Source organism: Bactrocera oleae, chromosome 3 (genome assembly GCF_042242935.1).
Source record: "Bactrocera oleae isolate idBacOlea1 chromosome 3, idBacOlea1, whole genome shotgun sequence".
Classification (NCBI taxonomy): Eukaryota; Metazoa; Arthropoda; class Insecta; order Diptera; family Tephritidae; genus Bactrocera; species Bactrocera oleae.
The window spans coordinates 53,691,510-53,711,973 of NC_091537.1; the positions used below are offsets into that span (position 1 = coordinate 53,691,510).

A 20,464-nucleotide genomic window follows, 5' to 3' on the forward strand; every position below is an offset into this window, starting at 1 on the left:
AACTTATAAATATACAGGAGCACGTCCATGCGCACACAACGCCGATCATAGCGTCGAATTTCAGAACGTGCAATTTTACTATAAGTTGTTGTAGATGTCCTCTTTTTTCGCAGTAAATCGTTGGATACGACAATTCCTGAGCATCGTCGTCGGTTGTAACGTCCCTTGGGCATCTACCTTGTCCTGGTGCCATTGCAACCCGTTCAATGGATCAATTTTCAACGGTTTCATTGTCCATTAAAGTCTTCTGACCACCTGGATTTAAATCCATAATAAATGGCACAGATTCCTCGTTTCCAGCATTTGCCTGCCAATCACTTGACATTTGGATATTATGCTTGACGTAGAGCTCTGTACCCAGCAGATAGTTTAGTGCCTCCAATATTTTTGCTGGTCGCACTGTCTCCGTCATAAAATTTTGTTCATATTCCAATCGACGTTTCAAGTGCACTTGAATAATATGGCTGTTATCAAATCTTTGTGGAAGCATGGTGACTGTCTCTACAACTGAAATAGGGATATTCACCACTGCTCCACGAATAGCACATTGTCGTTCATATCCTAAGGAGATGATGCGCATAAATGGGATCCTCGGTGATATCAGTCTTTCTTCCAGACACGTTAAATCCTGAAGGCATTCCGGAATATCAGGAAACTCTTATCCTTCCGATAGGCAAATATTTGGTATCTTGCCCTTCCTAACAATACGATAGCATGTGTTGCAAAATTTGTACTTTTGGTTCGAAGACGGAAATTTTGATGACAGATAAAACACTTTTCTAGCATCTTCTGAGCGCGCAAATTTTGTTGAAGTCTGACATTATTCTAGTTTTTTCACTTGATGAGGGAACCAAGTGCCACCGCAACACACGCATCAGTGGGTCCTTTATTTATCAACAATGCGTACATATCAAAGATATTGGCACCTCGACGTTGACGTTCTTGTTCTTCTTGCTGTTCATCAGGAGAAAGTGCACGACGTCTTCTTATATTCCTCCTGGTTTTCCTCTCGCTTTCTAACTGACGATTTGCGGGATCCGATCTATGCAATTGTACCCTTTCCAACGTTGATTCCTGCTCGTTTGCTAGTTGTTGCCTGGTTTGCTGGAGGGTCACTCTTCTTTGAGAAGAATTTAAAATTTGCTCACGACGACTTCTCCTCAATACTGCATCCCTAATCCGGATTGGTTCTCCTATTTAAATGTTTCGCGGTGTTGCATTCCTGCTCGTCAGTCCTACATTCCGGATCCAAGCGCCTGTTCGAATGTCCTATTGTGTTGCGCTCCTGCTCCGCTGCTCTATATGCTGGATTCAAACGTCTGTTTGAATGACCTACTGTATTACGCTACTGCTCTGCTGCTCTGTGAAGTAGGTTCTGTCGTCTAGTGGAACGTGCAGAACTATCACTAGTTCTCTCCTCAATGCGGTACTCCAAATTTGAGCTGCGTAATTCGGCAATATAGTCGGCGTTCCTCTGTCTATTATTTTCCAAATTTTGACTATATTGTTGTCGGCTTCGATTCAGAGCATTGCGACGTCTTTGTTCCTGCGATTGTTTAGATACTCTTGGCATTTTTATAAATTAATAAGATATTTATACAAATAAAAAATATACTAAAAATAAACAGTGAAAAAATTATAATAGAATTAAAATAATGCTTATTCTTAAAAAGTAATAATATTTTTAAAATAATGCTTATTATTTGAAAAGGATTTTTTTCGTTGTCTTGAAAGTGTGCCTTGTTGAAAGTTTAAGCTGCTCGCGTAAACTGAAGTGATCCGATGTGTTGGGCCCTATTTATTGAATGCTTTAGAGCTCGAGTTCACATCCGCAAACTCTTTTGCCCTTCTTGGTATCATCAAGGAATTTTCGAAGAAATGTTAAGGCGTTAATTACAAAAGTTGCATTGAAGAGGTTCTTTCTTACCTAGGTTATATTTTCTACCTCCCCTACGAACTATGTTTACTTTCTACCTAGGTTTTGTTTTGTACCTACCCATCAGTTAATTAGGGTTTTAAAATTATTATTAATAAATATAATATATCTTGAATTATTAGGGATTTATTTATTTTATGGGTATTAAAAATATTATTTCGCTTTTCTCTTATGTATATATTCTTAACATAATTGTCTACTTACCTCCATACCAAAATTTATTTAAATCGATCAGTTTGTATGGCAACTATATGATACAGTAATCAGATCTGAAACATTTCTTATGATATTTTATTGTTACCGTGACCAATAATCCATGCCAAATTTCATCAAGTAATTTTAGTGGAAATATTAAGACGTTAAATACAAAAGGGGCATTATCGAAGTTTTTTTACCTAGGTTATGCTTTTGAGCTACGCTTCGAACAATGTTTATTTCCTACCTGTTATTCTACCTAGAATGTTTTGTACCTACCCATCAGTTAATTAGGGTTTTAAAACTGAATAATTATGTTTTCAAAGTTAGTGTTTCATGTTATCTTGAATAATTAGGGATTTGTTTATTTTAAGATTAATTAAATAATATTTTTGCTCCTTACTCATATGTATCCATTCTTAACACAATTTTCAACTTATTGCACTTTACTTTTGTCACAAGCAAAACAGTTTTTGGCAGATATAAGAAAAATTTTTTTGAAAGCTCAAATTGGACAGTATAAATTATTAATTAATCTGATTTGTATATATATTATATATACAATATAATATATTTTTTGTAAAGTGGTTAAAACTGATTACAATGTAAATATATTGGTGAAGATTGATTAGTTATGTTACTCACTATTTACCATATAGGAAAAATTTAAGGGTTTAATTTTCTATTAAAAACTATATTAGATTTCGGAAAAAATGGGTTCTCTATTTAATGAAAAAAGTAAGTCATGCCAAACTTTGTGAAGATGTTTTGTCATATAAAAAAATTGCCCATACAAGATCTTGAATTTGATCGGTCAGTTTCTATGACAGCTGTATGCTATAGTGGTCCGATCTTAACAATTCGTTCGAAGATTGAAGTCATATCTTAAGCAATAATCCATACTAAAAACTTCCATACAAAAATTTTTTTTGGTCGGTCCGTTTCTATGATAGCTGTGGTCTGATATGAACAATTCGTTCGAAGATTGTAGCGATATTTTGGACAATCATCATCCATGCCATATTTCCTGAAGATAACTTGTCGTAAACAATTTTTTTCATATAAGAACTTAATTTAGATTGTCCGTTTGTATGGCAGCTATATGCCATTGAGAGAAATCCATGCCGGATTTCGTGAAGATATTTTATCTAATGAACAAATTTTCCATGCAAGCACTTGATTCCGATCGTTCAGTTTGTCTGGCAGATATATGCTATAGTGATCCGATCTGTAAAATTTTTTCGGATATTGCAATACTTCTAGCAATAACCTATGCCAAATTTCGTGAAGATATCTCGTCAAATGAAAAAGTTTTCCATGCAAGTATTTAATTCCGATCGTTCAGTTTATATGTCAGCTATATGCTATAGTCATCCGATCTATACAATTTATTTGGAGATTGCATAGCTTTATTTAACAAAAACCAATACCGAATTTCGTGAAGATATCTCGTCAGATGAAAGAGCTTTCCATACAAGCACTTGATTCCGATCGTTCAGGTTATATGGCAGCTATATGCTATAGTCATCCGATCTGTACAATTTCTTCGGCGAATAGATTATTACCTTAACTAATAATCCATGCTAAATTTCGTGAAGATACCTCGTCAAATGAAAAAGATTTCCATACAAGCACTTCATTCCGATTGTTCAGTTTGTATGGCAGCTATATGCTATAGTCATCCGATATGAAAAATTTCTTTGGAGATTACATTGTTGCCTTAAATAATAATCCGTGCAAAATTTCGTGAAGATACCTCGTCAAATGCAAGAGTTTTCCATACAAACACTTGATTCCGATTGTTCAGTATGTATGGCAGCTATATAAAAAGTCTTGTTCAAAATTTCAAATCGATATCTCAAAAACTGAGGGACTAGTTCTCATATATACAGACGGACGGACGGACGGACAGACGGACATGGCTAAATCAACTCAGCTCGTCACGGTGATCATTTATATATATATATACTTTATATGGTCTCCGCCGTTTACTTTTGGATGTTACAAACTTCGTGGCAAAATTAATATACCCTGTTCAGGGTATAAAAACAGTCCACTAAATGTCAAGTGCAATGATAGGCAATAAAATTGTAATATAAGACTTTGCTCATAAAAACATCTTTACGATACACATTGAATAATAATATAATATATAAAATACACACATACACTTGTATTAGGTTATACAATTAAAAACAACCCAATATTGCATGAAAATATACAAGATACAAAATATTCGTCCACCAAATACTAATGCACACAATCAGCAACTGATAAAATGCTTTAGCTGCACTTAAGTCACCATGCATTGGTATTTGAAGTATGCAATAAAAATAAAGTACATATGTATTGTACAAGGTAAGATAGGTACGTAAATCAGAACAGATTCGGAAGTATTTTAAAGGCAGCCCCTCAAAAATTATAGACATTATTATTTTTTACCAAAGAAAAGATAGTAAAGTACATTTGTTTACTAATGAAACTATTAAAAGATTTATACTTACTTTGCAGCAACGAAAATTTTATGAACATAAATAGGAAAATACTGTTCTACTTAGTGATATTTTCGAAGCAGGATATCATAGTACTTGTGACGGTTCATATACATTAATTAAGCGTTTACTTTTTCTAGTTAAATACGTGAAAATGTAGTTTTTTGTCAGTTCGGGTCAATTTTGATGGTAAAATGGCAATTCTAGGTATGTCGTTAGCTTTATATTTGTTTGAATAATTTTCTGGCAGCTCTTCGTAATCTTTCAGATTATATTTTTATATAGGTATTATGCCCCCGGTATTATGACACACAACTTTTTACTTCTTGCCACACTTTTCAATGCTATCAATTTCAATTGCTAAGCAAATATATTTAGAAGTTCTAATGAGCCATGTGAACCATGTGTATCAAATTTTCAAAGACTTAACTTGTCGCTTAAAATGGTCACAACTTCGATTAATACGATCATAACCTTCTATACTAGAAGTAAAAACAAAAAAAAAAAAATGGATGTAGTTCACAGTACCAAACATCATACGGAACTATGAACCCACTAATATTTTTATTGCTGAAGTTTTTTGTTCCGAAATTATTTTATTTATTCCACAAGCATTGTGATAAATATAAGATCTATCATTCAGATTTTTTAAACTTTCATTGTTTGAATCTGTATCAGTATGGACATCTTCTAAAAGACTTGTTCTATTATAAATTATCTTTTGTTGTAAAACAAGCATACTCTAGCCAAATTTACTGGGGCGAATTCTCCTTTTTTGACATTTCATTATTAATAGACTCTGCAGATTTAACGGTCAACAAGAAATAATCAAAACTTCAATCTACTTAACACTGAACAAGTTTAAGATTGTGGTCGAGCCTTTTTATACTCTCGCAACCTGTTGCTACAGAGTATAATATTATAGTTTTGTTCACCTAACGGTTGTTTGTATCACCTAAAACTAATCGAGTAAGATATAGGGATATATATACATATATAAATGATCAGGATGAAGAGACGAGTTGAAATCCGGGGACTGTCTGTCCGTCCGTCCCTCTGTCCGTCCGTGCAAGCTGTAACTTGAGTAAAAATTGAGATATCTTTATGAAACTTGGTACACATGTTTCTTTGTACCGTGAGACAGTTGGTATTGCAGATGGGCGTAATCGGACCACTGCCACGCCCACAAAACGCCATTATTCAAAAACAAATAAATTGCCATAACTAAGCTCCGCAATAAGATATAAGACTGTTATTTGGTACACAGGATCACATTAGAGAGGGGCATCTGCAGTTAAAATTTAAAGTGACCTTGGGCCCGCCTATAATAGGTTTAATGTGCATATCTCCTAAACCGCTAGTGATATAATAACAAAATTCACTGGAAGCAAATTTTTTTAGAACCTCTACCCACAGTGTGAAAATAGTTGAAATCGGGTGGCTACTCTTCCACTCCCCATATAACGGTACCGGTAAAAACTACTAAAAGTGCGATAAATCAAGCACTAAACACGCCAGAGACATTAAATTTTATCTCTGGGATGATATGAGATGACTTTATAGGAACCGCGTTCAAAATTAGACAGTGGGAGTGGCACAGCCCACTTTTAGGTGAAAACCCATATCTTGAGATCTGCTTAACCAATTTCAACAGAATTCGGTACATAACGTTATTTTAATATTTCTATGTTATAGTGCGGAAATAGGCGAAATCGGACTACAACCACGCCTATTTCTCATATAACACCATTTTCAATTCCATCTGATTCTTTCACTTTCCACTATGCATGTCAAGCAACAATGATTATATCGGGGTAAAACTTTGCGTGAATAATACGTTTAAAGTATGCCACCTTGTGACCAAAAATTGTCTAAATCGAACCAAAACTGTTCAAGCCCCTAAGTTCTAAATATGTGGACCCCAGTGCCTATAGTTGACCTTCTACCGAAAATATCAGCCAATCCACAAAGAAATCTTAAACGAGTATACCATTTGACTTTGCGAGAGTATAAATTGTTCAGTTACATCCGAACTTAGCACTTCCTTACTTGTTGATAATACCTTCCTTTTTAGATCTCCATTTTTCAAGCGGGTTTGATCGCAAGATTGTAGAAAGGCATTAGTTTCTTTCTTTACCATAGTAATACCAAAATATTTGAGAATGTTTCTCTCTCCTTTGTACTGCGTCATTCTTCTGAAGGTGAACTATTATTTGTTGAATTTGAGTATTTTAAAGACACATAAAGCTCTTCTAACATTATGTTCCGTATTTTCATCTTCTATAATTTCACTTGCATAAGATACTTATAGTATGTTTTCTGATCTTACACTGTAGTATTAGTAATTATTGTGCTCGCGGATAATGATGTCTGCTCATTTAGAATAGAACAAGTGACTGATTTGTTGACGAAACTACATCTCTTACTTGTTTTAAACATTTTTTTAAATAAATTTTTCACATCTGTCTTTTTGAATTTACCTTACTAAGTATCCAATCATGGTTATTTTGCAGTAAAAGATCACTTCAGTAAGTTCTTTTTGTAGAACTTTATCATTCTAACGGTGTTCATAGTTACTGTGAAGCACGTCAAACCCTAAATCCATGAGCAGAGAAGCATCCATAAACATCCATATTTTTCGAATTATTACAGTACTATTGCGTTTGATGCCAGATCTCTGCAGTATTTCCCATATTATATTAAGAGATATGCCTAATCCCTTTTTGAGCAACATTTTTTTAGCATCTCTTAGACTGAGCAGTGGTTTCTTCTCAAAAAGGAGAACAATAGCTTTGTCCTCAGAACACCTTTTCACAAATGTACAACTCGTATTTAAATACTTCGTGGATCAGAGCAAACGAAAAACGTTATTTTTCGAACGCACTGTATGTACGAAGTGTGTTCAGAGAAAAAGGTAAATTTTGATTTTTCGCGGGCTGTGTACATTCGATTATCGACATATGTTAATCATGTGCCTGCATTAGGAGCTAATTTCAAACAATCGTAGATTCTGTAGATTCTGCAATACGGTAATGCAACAGCTCACACCTCAATGCTTATTTGTGATTTTTTTGACCAAAAACAAAACTTTAATCATGTCTCGACCACCGTATTCACATGATTTGGCTCTCTGCGACTTTTTCTTATTCCCAAAACTGTATAAATCAATGAAAGGAAAGCGTTTTGCCACAACTGATGAGATCAAGTCAGAACTAAAGAAAGAAAGAAGCATACCGAAAAGTGCATTTCATAAATGTTTTAAAGATTGGAAATAGCGTTGACACAAGTGCATTATATCCGAGGGGGACTTTTCAAAAAAATTCAAAATTAACCTTTTCCTTTGAACACACCTCATACATATATCAACTAGTGGTTTATTTGTGAAAGTTAATGTTTCTTTGTATGTTGCTGGGACTGTGGACCCGAAAGAAGCGAATATAAACTAGTAAGGAAGGGCTAAGTTCGGATGTAACCGAACATTTTATACTCTCGCAAAGTCAAATGGTATACTCGTTTGAGATTTCTTTGTGGATTGACTGATATTTTCGGTAGAAGGTCAACTATAGGCACTGGGGTCCACATATTTAGTACTTAGGGGTTTGAACATTTTGGTTCGATTTAGACAATTTTTGGCCGCAAGGTGGCATACTTTAATTGCATTATTCACGCAAAGTTTTACCCCGATGTAATCATTGTTACCTGATTTGCATAGTGGAAAGTGAAAGAATCAGATGGAATTGAAAATGGTGTTACATGGGAAGTAAGCGTGGTTGTAGTCCGATTTCGCCCACTATGACTTAGAAACATGAAAAGAACGTTATGCACCGAATTTGGTTGAAATCGGTTGAGCAGATCTCAAGATATGGGTTTTCACCTAAAAGTGGGCTGTGCCACGCCCACTGTCTAATTTTGAACGCGGTTCCTATAAAGTCATCTTATACCATCTCAGAGATAAAATTTAATGTCTCTGGCGTGTTTAGTGCTTGATTTATCGCGCTTTTAGTAGTTTTTAACAGTACCGTTATATGGGGAGTGGGCGGAGTTGCCACCCGATTTCAACTATTTTCACACCGTCAATAGAAGTGCTAGAAAAGAACGTTATGCACCGAATTTGGTTGAAATCGGTTGAGCAGATCTCAAGATATGGGTTTTCACCTAAAAGTGGGCTGTGCCACGCCCACTGTCTAATTTTGAACGCGGTTCCTATAAAGTCATCTTATACCATCTCAGAGATAAAATTTAATGTCTCTAGGGTGTTTAGTGCTTGATTTATCGCGCTTTTAGGAGTTTTTAACAGTACCGTTATATGGGGAGTGGGCGGAGTTGCCACCCGATTTCAACTATTTTCACACCGTCAATAGAAGTGCTAAAAACATTTGCTTCTAGTGAATTTTGTTGTTATAGCATTAGCGGTTTAGGAGATATGCACATTACACCTATTAGAGGCGGGACCACGCCCACTTTTTAAAAAAAGTTTTAACTGCAGATGCCCCTCCCTAATGTGATCCTGTGTACCAAATAACAGTCTTGTATCTTATTGCGGAGCTTAGTTATGGCAAGTTATTTGTTTTTGATTAATGGCGTTTCGTGGGCATGGCAGTGGTCCGATTACGCCCATCTGCAATACCAACCGTCTCACTGTACCAAGAAACATGTCTACCAAGTTTCATAAAGATATCTCAATTTTTACTCAAGTTAGAGCTTGCACGGACGGACGGACGGACAGACAGTCACCCGGATTTCAACTCGTCTCTTCATCCTGATCATTTATATATGTATAACCCTATATCTAACTCGATTAGTTTTAGGTGATACAAACAACCGTTAGGTGAACAAAACTATTATACTCTGTAGCAACAGGTTGCGAGAGTATAAAAACGATCGGATATACAGTGATATACACTAAAGCTACCTATTCCTACCGGATGGCGGTCAAATTACCGCTTTTGAATTAATCATTGTAGTCTTTTCTAGTTGATTGTAATTAATACAGAATTTAGCATAAACAATAAACACAAAATTATTATCATATAATAATAAAAAAAACATTTATCTTTTGGGCTTTAGGAGTCATTTTTAGAAAGAAGGCTTAAAACTGAAAAGTTTATAAAAATCTTTAATTTTTACATATTACACATAAGAGAACTTGTTTGTTCGGTTTGCTTTTGTAAATTGTTAGAATACAATTATTTAAATTGTAAATCGGCGTTGAAAAACGTGCCATTTTGTCCTTCTTTTCATTTGCAGGTTTGGGTAATTCCTTCTTATTCTCCCGAATAGTTCCTACTAAGGTAGGTCCTTTTGATAAAAGTTTTGTTGCTAACGATGACCTCATAAAAAAATCATCAGTGGTTATATTTTTTCCGCATCCCATAAGATATACTGTTTTTGTGTTAAATTTTGGATTTCAAAGCAGATAATTTCATAAAGCTTCATATACATTTTAACAGTCAAAAGACCGCTCAGGGTAGACAGTACATATTATTAACAGGAAAAACGACAAAAGAAGAGAAATATATATTGAAAAATTAAACAGTTATATATTATAGAAAAAGTCGTGCAATAGGTTCAAAAAATAAAACCCTGGAATTAATCAATATTGATTAAAGTCTCAAAAACGGTCATTTGACCGCTCTGGTACTTTTAGTGTTGCTTTGCCCAAACAAATGAGAAATTATAATAACGAGTGATGTATGCAAATATTTACTATGTATTTTCACCACAGAGGGTGGTATATACATATGTGTATGTATAAATTAAGTTAAATTAAGTGTGAGTTATAATATATAATATGAGATAGATGCTACAAATAAGATTTTCCTTCTAATGTTGACTTGATCATTGGGAATAACCGCAACACCGCTGGCATTTCATGAGATTATAGTTACAGCTATGATCAGAGATTTAGCGCACTTGCATTCATAATTAGAAATATTACTGTTACTTGTAAGAGATAATATTGTTTGGAATTTATTATTGCCAATACTGCTTCTCACGCCCCTTTAAATGCGAGGTGAATACCCGTTATCATATTCAGTCAGATGAAGTTTATTTGTTTTAGTTAAATGTCGTCATAAATTCATTAGACAATGATTTAGCGCAGCAATAGTTTCGGCCATTAGTTTTGTTTGGTCTAACAAATAACGACTCCCTGTTGTGAACTTGTATTTAATAGTTTATTGGCTAAATGAGTCTCAGTCCTCCCTCACCATAAGACACTGCCACACCACATTCACCACATCTACTTACATCACCACACCTACCTTACTATACATTCCACATCACTACGCCCCTACAAGAACAGTGACGGTCATCTGATGGGTAATATGACAGTCATAGCTGAAAAAATTTTGTCAGCGCGCAGAACAAAGTTTCTATAATTTTCTTAAGAGCCTTGTGCAAAAACTGATGTAAACAAATGCATGTGTATGAGTTTGCATCTCTCTTTAACACAGGGGTATTCGGAATTGATGCGCTATATATCTATACCATGACTGAAACGCTATCATAGCTACAATTTGTCAGTTATGACTGTAAATCTATCACAAATGAAAAATTATTTTTGCGCAGTAGATAATATAATTTTTATTTCTTTAATAAATTGAAAACTTTTCATTAAAATTAGTTATAATAATATACATAAATATAAAAAAAGAGTGTAACAAAAATATATTTAAATAATAAATTATGAAAAGAAATCTTCACCTCATTCCATGCTTGCTACTCTCAAAAGCTCTGCTGTACGCATTTCTCCAGTTCATGAATATTTCGGTATTTAAAAATGCCTAAATAAAAATGAAAATTAACTAAAAATATAAATTATTTTAAACTAAATAATAACTTACGTATATTATATTATAAATCCTTTGTTATTTATTTATTTTTAATTAAACAAAAATTGTTATTGCACAGAAGCACGCAACATTTTTGGTTTATCGCACCAAATAACAGCTACACAAGTATTTCACAACATCTACAGAACTTGCTTTTGGAAAAATCGTAAACATTGACGGTCATTTTACTGTTCATTTGACTGTCAGTACTGACATAATAAATGTGAGTGTATTGGGGAACCCATCAGCAGTTTCTTGTAGGGACCATGCACCAAAACTCAAACATTAACGAAGTGCAGAGTACCATATAAAGAAAAATATATGTACATACATACATTGCGTCACATGAACGATTTGGTGTACATAATCACATCATAAAAATTTAATTTTATTGAACATTCGGAAAAAAAATTTTCACAAAATTAAATGATTTGACTTTAAATTAATGTGTTCATAGTTTTTTTAAAGCTCCATTTTATGATCAAAACAAAAATCTACTTTCTTCTTCATTGTTGAGTGACTGAATATATGTACATACGTATGTTCGTACATATACATATAGTATGTATACTTGTACCTTCTGCTCAACGCAAAACGAGACTTTATTCATAACTCGACAAGGACATGACATATGGCCATACTTTTTTTTGCTTTGGTTGGCAGGACTGTTATATGTTTACATGTCAAATTTGAGCGCGATCTGTCACATAGTTTTTTTTTTAAGTCACTATAAACAAGTCAACCTCGAGTGTGTTTTTCGAATTTTACTATGGAATATATGGGGTCTTGCCTATCACGTGCACGTATTTTTGATTGGTATAAGTCGTTCAAGGACGGCCGTACATCGCTGGAGAACTTGCCCCATGATCGTCGCCCAGCAACGTCAATAAACGAAGAAAACGTCGAAAAAGTAAAGAAAATTGTGTTGGAAAATCGTCGTGTGACTGAAAGATAGATAGCTAGTGAGCTCAACATATCAAATGGATCCGCTCATAGCATTATTCACGATGTTTTGGGCATGAGACGTGTGTCTGCTCGACTTGTTCCAAAATCCAGCTCATACGTCTCGTCTTGTACGCGATTATTTGACCAAAAACAACGTAAATATTGTTCCGCAAGCACCGTATTCACCCGACATGGCACCGTGTGACTTTTTTCTTTTCCCTAAACTCAAATTGCCGCTTCGTGGAAAGCATTTTCAGTCGATTGAAGTCATAAAAGAGAATTCGAAGAAGGAACTGAAAGCCATACCTAAAGCGGCCTACCAGAAGTGTTAGGAAGATTGGAAAAAAAGGTGGCATATGTGTATCGCCTCTAATGGTGACTATTTTGAAGGGGATAAAATAAATATTGAAGAATAATTAACCGTTTCTGTTTTATTGAGCCAGTCTCGTTTATATTTGAGCAGAAGGTATGTCATAAAATACGAAAAGTGAAACGGCAAAACATATTAAATGTGCTAAAAAAACAAAAAAAAAGAAATACTGAAATACAAATACAAAAGTACGCGAAACCCAAAAAAAAATTTCCGGTAGTACCCCTTATGCTTAATAAAGCAATAAAAAAGACTGCATAACAATAAGCAAGCTAAGGCACAATAACAACTAAAGCTAGAATGTACAGCAAAAATACAAAAATATAAACATACATATTAATACGTTCAATTGTCAAATAATATGCAAATTACATTTACGAATATATTTTATAACTAAACATTTATTTATATATTTACACATATACTTATATCCGAATATATTAACATAAGTGCAGTCGGTAAAATACCTGCGTACTATAACTTTTTTTTACACTCTTCTCTCGTGCCGAAAATATTACGCATTCGTATATTCGGCACACGATCTGCCAATGCTCCTATTACCCCAAGTACAGTGGTTACAATTACATATTTTTATTTCATTTTATCATTTAAAAATTGGTTATTTTGAAACTAATTAAACGGTGCGGTTAAATTATAACTACAATTCTTAACAAATAACTACAAATAACAAAACAAAAAAAAATGCTAAAAGAAAGCTAAAAAAAATCACGGTATTTAATATAAAAATTAATCAAATATATTACATACATACATAGCTCTTCAAAGTCCATTTTGGCATAGTATATCCCGCCATACCCTTTGTTCTTTGGCAAACGAAAACACTCAGGGTTGCGCACAAACATTTTAGTACAAAGTGCATTGATCTCTTCAACGAGCTCTCAATTGCACAAGTACATAAATACGTACCTACGAGTTCACGCATTAGGGTAACCTACATACCCCTACATAAGGACACAAAAACATAAATAAATAAAAGTTAAATTGTTAATAAATTAAAAAATAAATACGACCGCTAACTATAAAAACTAAATCCGCGTATTTCAGATATTTAATTCGAATTAATAACTCTTATTAACTCAAAAGAGTTTGCGGTTATACATATATACGCAATTTAAAAGTTATTTTGTCGGAATTAATAAACTCTATTTACTTAAAAGAGTTTCGTTTACACATTCATATATACGAAGATATATTAAAAACTGTTATTAACTCAAAAGAGTTTGCGGTTATACATATATACGCAATTTAAAAGTTATTTTGTCGGAATTAATAAACTCTATTTACTTAAAAGAGTTTCGTTCAAACATTCATATATACGAAGATAATTTATTAAGTACAATCCACTGTTTCTAATTGTTTGTCGGTTCTATCGACACAAAATATTCCCACAGACAGCTGTGATCCTACTCTAATAAAAATATCCACCGCAGCATTACCAGAAAAATCATTACTTTTGTGGGAGCAAGCGCTCTCATCTCGGAAAAAATGCCTAACGTGGCAGCAAATGAAAGAATTTCTAACTACCCAATACGAAATTGCAGAAAGGGTAGACAAAAAAGTTAGAACTAAAAATGTTCAAAACAACCTCAATAGAAGCTTCAATAGACCTCAAACCAGTCAATCGTTCACATCCGAACAGTATAAACAAACGACATGCGAAATGTGTACAGGAGGGCATAAGCTCAAATCTTGCGATAAATTCAAAAAATTTAATATTGTCGATGGGAACAAATTTGTGAGAACAATAAAACTTTGCACAAAATAATTGTCACGTGCGACAGTCTTAAAGAATGTGAAAGCAATTTCAATTGAGTATATTGCCACAAAAGACATCATTCAATGTTACATATCATAAATTTTACCAGCTTACCTCAAACTAATGTTAAAATGGCTACGGTATTAATTGCAACAGCAAATGCCGAAATACAAAATACCGAAAATCGGCAAGAAGCACCAAAACTAGGTCATTTTGAAATCGCGGGAATGAGCGGAGCCCCATTACCCTGAAGCAGAAGCTATTGTCTTACCGCAACTAACAAATATGCTTCCATATTAAAAATCTGACGCTGAATAAATGGATCGGCAAATAGTCGTACATAAAGATGACTACGATTTTCAGCGGATTATTTTCTGAAAATACCCCAGTAGTCCTCTACGCCACTATAAATTAAAAACAGTTACCCTTGGCGTCAACTGTGCTCCATATCTAGCCATTCGAATTGTTAGAAAACACCACGTCAGAATTTCCTCCGGCAACCAGGTGTTAAAAACGTAAACGTACTTGTATGTAGATGATATCCTGTCTGGAAATCCCACGCTTTCACAAGCATTCGAGTCACTATTGCAAGTGGTACACGCCCTCAAAACCACAATATTTCCGTTGAAAAAGATAAAGGCGAACCACCCTAATATTTTAAAACCACATCTACTTACACTACAATCACGACATTTATTTACATCCACATCACTACACCTACTTGCCATACATTCCACATCACCACTCCATGCACCAACACCAACAAAAACGCTACAAACCAAATAAAAATTGCTAATATAGTGAAATGTTCCAGAAAAATGGTGAACAATGCCATCAAAATGTTAAGAGTGATCCTAATCTGTTAACCCAAAACAAAATTCGTAAGGCGCAATAATATTCGAAGTCAATGCAGAACTGGGCTTAAACTCGTCAAGAAACTAGAGCGGAGATGTTTAAATGAAAATAATTTGTATGTAATCTGCGCAGAAAAAAACGTTATTTTCGAAAAATAATGTTAAATCACGTTTGTCATTCGCTCATAGTCACAGATCAACAGATTTATACTTTTGGAAAAGGAAAGAAAATACTTTTTACGTAATAAACTAAAATAAATCGCATAAGTCCTGATGGTAAAACATTTGTACAAGAAAAACCAGGAAGTCAATCCAAGATATACCAAAAAGAGCGTAAAGCACGGTGTATGAAATTTAAAAGCTTTGGGGTAGTTTTCATGGAGTTAGGTTGAACCCCTAGTAAAGATAGAAATTTGCATATCTTGATATACTAAGAAATACAATGGCGACATATTCCTACGACGTTATTTTTGTAAATTGGATTTTTATGCACGATAACAGTCCTAAGCATACAACAGAAGAGGTAAAAAAAATTGGCTCACACAAGAAAAAATTCCACTTCTAGATTCGCCAGCGCAAAGTCCTGATCTAAACCCAATCGAGAACTTGTGGAATGATGTCAAAAGAAAAAATGGGCAAAGAAAATTAGAAAAATTGCGACGAGTTTTTTGCTGGAGTACAGAAAGCATGGAACGCTATTACTTTGGACAGATGCCAAAGAAGAATAACGATTATTCCACAAAGTATTATTTTAGTTTTTAGTGAAGTAATAAATAGTTTTTGTATAACATTACGGGTTTACTTTCTTTTTATATATTTATAACGTTATTAAGTATTATATTTAACAATAAGAAAGTGCGCTAAACCTCTGTCCATAGCTGTATATAAACGGTCTGACATTACGACAAAAATATACATGCTTTATTAATGAAGAGCTTGAATTTTAATAAACTCAAAAGTGAGTTCTTTAATTGGGTGACTGGAAGACTTTAGAGATAGAGAGATTAAGATTATAATTGAATTTTTTTATTTATTTTGTAGTCTTTAATACGGGATTTAAAAATAAATTAAACACTAATTCCAGATATCAAAATAAAAACAAAATAATCTTATATACCGGTTTAGAAAAAAAAAAAAAATTAATTCCACATTCTAAAATAAAAATTTACTTTTAAACCCAACTACTGGATTGAACAAAATAAAATTTATTTAAATCCCAAGCATATAATTAAGAATTAAAAAGTATTTGTTTTAAAATTAACAAAATTTTCGCGTTTGCGTACTTTATTAAAATTAAAAAATAAAATATTTAATCCCAAACGTCTTGGATTTAATTTTTAATCCCAACATCGGAATTAAAAAATTAAAATAAAATTTGTAATTCAAAAATTTTGAACTAGAAACTTTGCAACCCTGCGTGGGACTAATGATCTCTACGTCGTCGTCACTGTTATCATCAACCGTTTGCAGTAGCGAAAAATAATTATGATTTGAACTGCTGCCTTGACCAGTGCCATTAATAATTTTTTTCTCTTTGCGTTACTTTTTTTCGACATGAATGAGCCCTGATCTAACGTGTGTTTAAGGTTGTTGTTATGTTAGATTTTAGGTTTTTGTTAATGAATCACGTTACTTATCACAATACTAAAACTTGTACAAAAATATCAAATTGTTTTAAAAAAGTATAGAATTACTGTAGCAAAGGAAGACTTATTTAAAGTTTTTCAAAAAAAGGTTAAGAAATTCTGTATAAGAGATTATACGAAGAGATCATGCGAAATGTTTAATAAAATGTTGTGTTTAATACGCTTAAGAATATTGCGAACCAGATTGTAAATATAAAATTTTCTTTTAGGTCCTACAAAGGTTGATTAAATCGAGGGGGAAATCGCAAGCTAAAAATCTTTCAGTTCAAATGGTTGCTGCTGAAAAACTAGCGCAATGTCCCTCAGAGATGTTTGATGTGATACTTGACGAAAATCAACTGGAGGATGCATGTGAGCATATTGCTGAATACTTAGAAGTAAGTATCCTAAAATTCTATTATAAATCAAAATAAGATAAGGTGTATTAAATATGGCTTGTTTAATTCATTCCTAAGAAAAACTTTAAATCGGTATTAGTGAAAATGTTATTGCGAGAATCTAATATATATGATCTGATACATATAAGTTATATTATTTCTCACATATCATTCAAATTCACATACAATGTTATATTATAAACATCAATTTCTCCACCAAAAAAAAATCAACTCAACTCAAACATGTATCAAAGCACATGTTAGCGCAGAGAAAACACCGGTATATCTATGTTCTTCGATTACAAAAACTTTGTTGAAATGACTTTTAATTCCTTTTCCACTAATATTTCATTTCTTAGGCAATTTATAATTTTATAAATTACTTCGATTTTTCATGCTGCGATTTTTCATGCTATCGATTGCCTATGATAGTTTTGAAACGTCGAATTTATTTTATAACTACGTGCGCATGCCGAATAAATAAAGTAAATTTTCGATTTTTTAGTACATCCTTTTCTAGGTTCGTGTGAAGTTTAATCTCCATGTGTCAAATAGTGTATGTTTGGCAGCTATTTGTTTATAACGCACAGTGGACGAAGTGACCAATCTGGGATGGATTAATTAATAACTACAGAACGAATAAAACAATCTCCGTTCTGTTTTTTCTTTTATTAGTTGAAAAACAAGAAAAAACGTTAACTTCGGTTGCACCGAAGCTATATAACCCTTCACAAATACAAAGGTTCCGCACAAGAGCTTGATTCCGATTTAATTTCATGAAAATACCTGGTCAATTAAAAATGGTTTCCATGCAAGCACTTTATTCCGTTCGTTCAGTTAATATGGCAACTATATGCTATAGTCATCTGATCTATACAATTTCTTCGGATATTGCATTATTGCCTTAAATAAGTTCAGTTTCTATGGCAGCTATATGCTATAGTAATCTGATCTCAACAATTTCTTCGAAGATTACATTGTTGCCTTAGACAATAAGAATAAGAAAAAATCAAATAAAAAAGTTTTACTTGCAAGCGTTTTACTCCGATCATTCAGTTTGTATGGCAGCTATATGCTATAGTGGTCCGAAATCGTCCTTTCCGACAAATGAGCAGCTTCTTAATGAGGAAAGAACATGTGCAAATCTTCAGATCGATAGCTTAAAAATTGAGAGACTAGTTTATATACAGAGGTGGCACACTAATTAGCACACCCTCCAATGTGCACAAAAATTAAAATAAAACACAGATCAACACATCTGAAAAAAAATATTACAAAATTTTGAAAGTAATTTGAAAAAAGAAGCGTATGATTTTATACTTACTCAATATTTAGTTGGGTATCCATTTTGGGAAATTACGGATGTATATCTTCTCGGCATAGATGTGACCAAATCCACGCAGATGTCATTGGGAATTTTCTGCCATTCCTCTTGAATAACTGTCCATAAATCGTGCACTGTCTTCGGTTTCAGTGCCATATCTCCCTTTTTTATTATTGCCCACAGACTTGCAATTGGATTGAGGTCTGGACTCTGGGCAGGCCAATTCAGCAATAGAATTGTCTGGTTTTGAAGCCACTGAATCACAGACCTCGACTTATTGCAGGGCGCATTGTCCTGTTGGAAAACTGCGGTGGTGTATACAGATAACGGTAAGTCTTCCAAAAACAGTACGAGATATTTTGTAAGCAACTTCTGGTATGTTACAGAATCTAGCTTGCCTGTTAGCTTAACATAAGGACCAACACCATGCTTCGTAAAGCAACCCCACACCATAACACTTCCCCCACTGAACTTAACGGTCTTCCTGGTATACTTCGGGTCCAATTCTTTATTTGGGAGGCGTCGCACATAAGTTCTCCCATCAGGCCCGTGTAAGTTGAATTTAGATTCGTCGCTCTAAACAACAGAATTCCAGAAGGAAAGAGGAGATTCCCTATGCAGTCTGAAAAATGTGAAACTTTGGCATCCCCGAAGGTTGTTTTCTAAAAGCCGATGTCTAACAGTCCTGCTGGCAATGTTTACGCTATCTTCCTCCTGCATTGTAGTTCGTATTTGCGAGGAAGTCGCAAAAGGATCTTTAAGCGCTTGCCGAACAATAAGTGAATTTTCTCTTTTTGTGGTCTTTTTGCGTCTAGATCTCTTTACATTTGCAAATGATTTATTCTCACGATAATATCTGAGAGCGTTTTCAGTAATATTTTTCCCGTCCCGAAAGCCTTGGAACGTCTCGTTTTCAATAATTCACACCGATGTCTATTAAAAATTTTACTTACAACTGATCTCAGAGAAAAATCACAACCTTAACCGCAAACGAATTACGAAAAACTTTTCTGATGGCATGGTGTGCTAATTAAAATGCCAGTCTGAATCAAAAGCCTTTGTGAAATAAAGGCATACTTTTTCGAAACCGACCTTTATAACGGCAAAATAACAACTTATTATTATCCAAAACAAATATTTTCCTAAAATACTGTTATCTTCAAATTTCAAGCAGTACTATTGGAATATGTAAGGGTGTGCAAATTAGTGTGCCACCGGTGTATATACAGACAGACGGATTTGGCTAAACGAACTCAGCTCATCATGCTGATCATTTATGTATATATTATATTTTATAGGGCAGGGTAGGCGAACCTTTATGCATCAACGTGCCATTTTTTCTAAAAAAAAGTTTAATGGGGTCATTCGCGTGCCATCAAATAATTTTGACTTTCTGATTGTTGGGAAAATAATAATTATAAATACTATCAAAACTCTTATATTAAATTTCAGTAAAATTAGTGTGACTTCTGTTGCTGCAGGTTAGATGACAAATAATTTATGTTAGCGTTGTAAGATGTTACTTTTAGCAAAATGCATGCTGAACTAGATTCATCTGTCCAACGGTTTCTAACCGAGTTTTTAATGTTATTCATCTCTGAAAATAATGACTCGCAGGCATATGTAGATGAAAACATGGTTAAAATAGCATGAGCCAGCTTCTTCAAACAGTTAAATGTTTCTGGTAACACATTTCATGTTTCCAGAATTTTATT

At 33.8% G+C, this 20,464-nt stretch overlaps 1 protein-coding gene across 9 annotated transcripts in view; it reads left to right on the plus strand.

Moving 5' to 3' along the window:
- Ca-beta (Calcium channel protein beta subunit) overlaps positions 1 to 20,464 on the plus strand; it is a 440,977-nt gene that overhangs the window by 365,356 nt on the left and 55,157 nt on the right. For all 9 annotated transcript variants that reach the window (XM_070106634.1, XM_070106637.1, XM_070106635.1 and 6 more), the window contains one exon: positions 17,258 to 17,425. In XM_070106634.1, the coding sequence (XP_069962735.1) occupies positions 17,258 to 17,425 (168 nt within the window). The remainder of the gene's footprint in view (positions 1 to 17,257; positions 17,426 to 20,464) is intronic.